A 5,477-nucleotide genomic window follows, 5' to 3' on the forward strand; every position below is an offset into this window, starting at 1 on the left:
CACAACCCAGATTCTCACTTTCAGCGTTCTTCAGAGGATGACTGTTATCATCAATATAAAAATGTCAGTCTTCACTAAGCATTTTTGTTTATTTTAAATATATTTTTATTGATTTCAAAGAGGAAGGGAGAGGAAGAGAGAGATAGAAACATCAATGATGACAGAGAATCATTGATTGGCTGCCTCCTGCACACCCCACACTGGGATCAAGCCAGCAACCCAGGCATGTGCTCTGACCTGGAATCGAACCATGACTTCCTGGTTCATAGGTCGATACTCAACCACTGAGCCATGCTGGCTGGGCTTTTAAACCAAAAATGAGTATTATTCATAAAATGTCAGGCACCCAACCAACATCTATTTCAATACATTTTTTATCATTTTGATCATATAACATGTCATCCTTTTGGCTTTGCTTAAGCTGATTTGACTGTGAACAGCAAAGCTGTTTTATACAAGACACAGAGCCTCCCTTACCCGAGAAAAGAAGAAACGTTACCTGGAGTAAGAAGAGCCTTTCCACACACATCCCCAACTGCGTAGATGCCTTTTACATTAGTATTCTGGAATTCATCTACGATGATGTGACCTTTGTCGTCAGTCTGAATCCCCTACAATTGTGAATGCACATCACGTAAATATTTGGTCTATCTACAAAAAAATGGCAGATCAAATCTCAGATCCACCTCATTTTAGGCACCGCTTTAGCCTGAATGTCTGAGAACCACAAGATGAAAAACATCTTTGCAAACTAGAGTGCTTTGTATCTTTTGCTTAATTTAAAAAGGAAATATTTTATCTAATTTTGAGGTATTTTAACGGGTTTTGACTTTGCAATGAACAACTCAATTGGCCAGGTAAAATGAAAAGGAATCATTCAACTAGCAGACATGTTACTTGCTCTCCCCATGGAGTCCACTTAGGACAGTGCTTTCCAACTTTCTCCCCTGCAGCACTCCTCCTGAAGTGTCCTAGCTTGCACCTTAGGGGGCTCGGCCCGAAGCAGTCATCAAAAGCAGAGCTGTTTGAAGCTTACCATTTTATCTTTAAAAATCCAAGCAAATGTTGTGTTCTACTCTAAAACATACTCCTGTTCCTTTTAACCAATCCTCTACCCCATATATTGAGTTAAATTTTTGCTCCCAAGATGTGTCATGCTCATCTTGTGGCTTTCTAGACTCCAGGTGTACATACCCCGTGTGAAAAACAGAACAGAAGTAGGAAGTAGGTAGCTCAGTGCTTAAGAGTGTATTGCCTTTGAAGCCACATAGAGCTGAGTTCAAATCTCAGCTCTGCCATTTACTAGCTATGAGACCTTGTATAACCATCTATTTATGAACAAATATTTGAACTTCTAGTACAAATGAGGCATTAACCTAGTCACTGTGAAAACAGTGGTAACACAGACATTCTCCTGGCTCCACGGAGTTACGGCCATGAATTATTTTATTAACTCTGTGCTCCTGGTTTCCTCATCCTTACACCTCAAAGAGCTGGTGGCAATATTAAATTAGGTTAGTAACATGTGGACAAGACCTACACATAGGAATCATTCCATCTGCATTACAAATATAGATCTTAACATTGAATGGGATTGAAGACTTTCCTTTTTTTTTTTTAACTCAGCAAATATAGTTGAAAACTGGACCTGCCAATGCCTATATCTGTACAAAGGCAAACATCACTAGAAGGGTCAAAGGCTGAATGACCAGTCTTGTTAATATGAAAATAGTTTCAGTAAATTTCACTGAACAATAAGATTAAAAATAAGGAAAACATCTCCCTGGATATTTTATTTTTTTATACCTTTTATAGAAATGAAAAAGGAATCTATATTATAACAGATATTAATATTAGAAGATAAAATATAAATATTACAAACTTCTCCAGAGGCTCCATCAAATGTATAAACCTCAAACACGTAAAATATCTATTATTACTAGAAGAGTAGTACAGCATCTCAAAAAAATCACCACCACCACCAACAGCAGCTGATTAACATTTATTGAGTTCATACGATAAGCTGGAATCTCAGCTAATTACCTGGCAGGCACTTTCTCATTTATTCTTCTCTTCAACTCCATGAGGCAAGCACTATTATTATACCCATATTTACATGAAGCAATTCAAACTTCAGAGTGATTATGCTGCTTGTTTAATAAGGCCATGCAACTGACAAGTAACAGAACTAAGGTTCAAAACTGGGTCAAACTCTGGGACCCACGCCCCATGCTACTCCACTAGACTTTCCTTCAAAATTTAAAAGTGCAAATAAGAATGCTACTTATAACACTGGTAGATCAGCTTCACATCTGTTTCCATCCCCAAGTGCCACAATGTCCAGACGATTTATACACCCAGCCATCAGGATTAGTGTTGCAGACCACAGGGAATAATTACAGGGCTTTAAAGGGACAAGTATCACAGTAAAAAGGAAATCTGGAAGAAAGAGGCCAGTCAGGATGCTGCTCGACAATCCAGATTAGAGGTGGCAGGGACCTGATCTAGGCTGGTGACACTAAAAAGGATAATCTCTAAAGCAGCAGCAATGGGGTTTGGGGACAAACTGAATGCAAGGAACAAAAAAAATCCAATAGAACCCACCAAAATTTGGGGGGGCTGGGTGGGTCGGGGACAGGGCTACTCAGAGATTCAAGGATGTTTTGGGCAGATTAAATCGGCTTACCAGTTTGTTTAAATTCAGGCCCTTGGAATTTGGGTCCCGCCCAATGGCCCAGAGGAGGCAGTCAACATCTGGAATCGTGGTCATGATGGGTTTCCTACCAGGAACTGAAGTAACCATGGAGACCTCCAAGCCCGAGGAAGTCTTTTTAATTTCCTTGACCTATTGGCAAATAAATGTGTTACTTGTAGGGGAGGGAGGAAGGAAAGCAACGAGGAAATGAAAATACTTAACATTAAAAAAATCCCCACTGAACCCTACACGTGAATGTCACGTGCTGACAGTTATTTCTGCTCCAAGGCCACCAACACTAGAACTCCCAGGACCCAAAACTGTTTCTCAGTTGCCCCAAATCATCTAGCCAACAGCCAAAAATGTCAGTTCATGTCACCCTCCTAATGCTTCAGCTTAAAAACAGAGTGTCCTAAACTGTACCTTTAAAAACTGTGACAAGATTTAAACTCATAAATCTAAGCAGATTTATGCAACTGGAGTATGGGGAAGAGGAAATAGACTATAACAGCATCACTAAGAAACTTCATACTCTACAATCACTGCTCCTTCCTGGACATTCAGAAGCAGAATTGGGGGGGAGCAAATCAGGAGAGCAGAGGCCTTGCACAGTTTAGTGAGGGTTTCAGATGATTCTGATGTTGATCCCACCACAAATCTAGCACTTTCACATTCACAAAGGATAGTCCCATTTATTATTTTACTTGATGTGGCCTATGGTGAAAGGGTGAAACTATGGGGAAAATAATCACTTTTACAAGCCTAATGCTCCAGGAAAATTCTGAAATTTAGGTGATTCCCTGAGAAGTAAAGCACTTTGTAATTCTTTCCATCTGCAAAATCCAAAAAGGTGTGCTTTAAAAATAGATTCCACAATAATATTTCCTGAAAAATAAATATAAACCTGAAAAATAAGGATGTTCAGTAAGGCATCTAAGCATAAAGAATTAGTTTTAGTTCTAACTGAACTAAATTCAACAACCAGATTTCTAATATTTTATACCTTGGCTTCATTAATACATTAATGAGAAATATAGCATTTTAGAATAAAGAAAAGAATTGGTAGTACTCTAGAAATTGACTAGAAGGAATCAATTGACTGGGTACACAAGAGTTTCTATTATAAAACTAATGGGGTGAAGCCAAAAGCACAGAGTGTGATTCATGACACACGACTAAAGGCTGTAAGCGTGCCTGCTGGGTCATACCTGCGAGTGCTTCAGGACCTCTATGCCAGCATTCTCCAGCTCTTCCGTGCAGTTGGAACTGATTATTGAATCAAAACTTCTAAGTACCTGTATACACATAGAGGCAGCAGAGGGATGGTGGTAGGAAGGGAAAAAAACTTGATTAAAGTTTATGCTACAAATTTGGGAGAGAAATTTCAATATCATCCCCCCTCTTAACTTCTTTATTTGTTTGTTTGTTTTGTTCTGTTGATTCTCACCCAAGGATATATATTTTTTCCCATTGATTTTTAGAGAGTGGAAAGGAAGGAGGGAGGGTGGGGAGAGAGAATCATCGATGTGAGAGAGACACATTGATTAATTGCCTCTTCAAATTCTCAGAACCAAAGCTCATTAATCTCTCTCCCATATCTATGGAAGCACTTTATTTTTTCTTAATTGAGTTCAGAATATCAAGTTGAGGTGGGAAGATCGGGGAACTGGTAAGTTATACCTTCGGAGGCATTTACATATTCTTTAACATTGCTGTTTTAACAATATTCTCACAGCAATCATTCACTTAGTCTTTGTCAGAATGCTATCATTCGTTTAAATTAGTAGACATGCAGTGAGTGTCTATTTTGGGGATTTACTCTAAAAGGTGCTAGGAGGATATAAATACGGCTATGGACACCCACTTCCCTTTCCAGTGGAGGAGAAAGACATGCAACTCTTGCAAGCTAACCTGAGGCCAACACTGTAAATCATTCATTCTATCAACACATGTTTATTAAGCTCTACTATGTGGAAAATATAAAATATCAGAATAAAAGACAGACTAAGAATTAACTTAAAGGATGTACAGATTACAGATAAGGTAGTTTATAAAAGATAGAAATTATACAGAAGAAAACAGGGAAAGTTTCATCCTTAAGTAGAAGAGTCCATATAAAGATAAGGAGATGGGACCAGGTTACAGATGGAGAATAGCACACAGGCAGGTTTGAACAAAAGAAATCTGAAGAAACGAAGTGGGAAATAGACTAGAGAGGGTTCAACTCCTTCTGGAAAACAGGGGGTAGGTCTGATGAGACTGCTTTTATGAGGGCTCAGTCTATACGATGAGAGATGCTCAAATCTGAAAAATCACAACAGTAGGTCAATATGCCAGGAAATATATTTATGGAGGACTTGGTGGTGATGGTGATAATGACAGAGAGGACAATGATGACCTTGGTGACAGGATGATAGGAGTCATGGAAGAGGAAAAGGATACTCAGTGGGAAAGGCAGATTTTGGGGGGGGGGGAATGGAAAAACCCACATTTTCTTACACATTATTGGTGAAAGTCTATCCTAATTCTTCTTAAGGTATGTATGCAGCCTCAAAGATGGTATTCGTCACAGGGGAGATCATGGAATTGATAATGCAGTAGATTTAATAGTCAGCTAAACTAATTAAAGGAGGCAATGAATCTAATGAGATGTGACCAAGCCTCTTTCAAACAAAAGAAGACACAATGAAAGACAAGTAAGACTGGTAACAAGGAAACAACCCAAGGTAAGTAATTAACCTACTAGAACCCGGTGACACTGGATAAATAAATGTATTAATTT

The 5,477-nt window shown here is 38.8% G+C and overlaps 1 protein-coding gene across 1 annotated transcript in view; it reads right to left on the reverse strand.

Annotated features, from left to right (window-relative positions):
• Positions 1-512: 512 nt before the first annotated feature.
• Positions 513-5,477, reverse strand: part of GSR (glutathione-disulfide reductase) — a 20,984-nt gene continuing 16,019 nt past the window's right edge. Inside the window, exons 8-10 of the mRNA XM_023751819.1 lie at positions 3,904-3,990; positions 2,687-2,845; positions 513-651 (exon numbers count right to left, since the gene is read on the reverse strand). Of these exons, the coding sequence (XP_023607587.1) occupies positions 631-651; positions 2,687-2,845; positions 3,904-3,990 (267 nt within the window). The 3' untranslated portion in view covers positions 513-630. The remainder of the gene's footprint in view (positions 652-2,686; positions 2,846-3,903; positions 3,991-5,477) is intronic.

Source organism: Myotis lucifugus, unplaced genomic scaffold, assembly GCF_000147115.1.
Source record: "Myotis lucifugus unplaced genomic scaffold, Myoluc2.0 scaffold_26, whole genome shotgun sequence".
In the NCBI taxonomy this organism is placed as follows: domain Eukaryota; kingdom Metazoa; phylum Chordata; class Mammalia; order Chiroptera; family Vespertilionidae; genus Myotis; species Myotis lucifugus.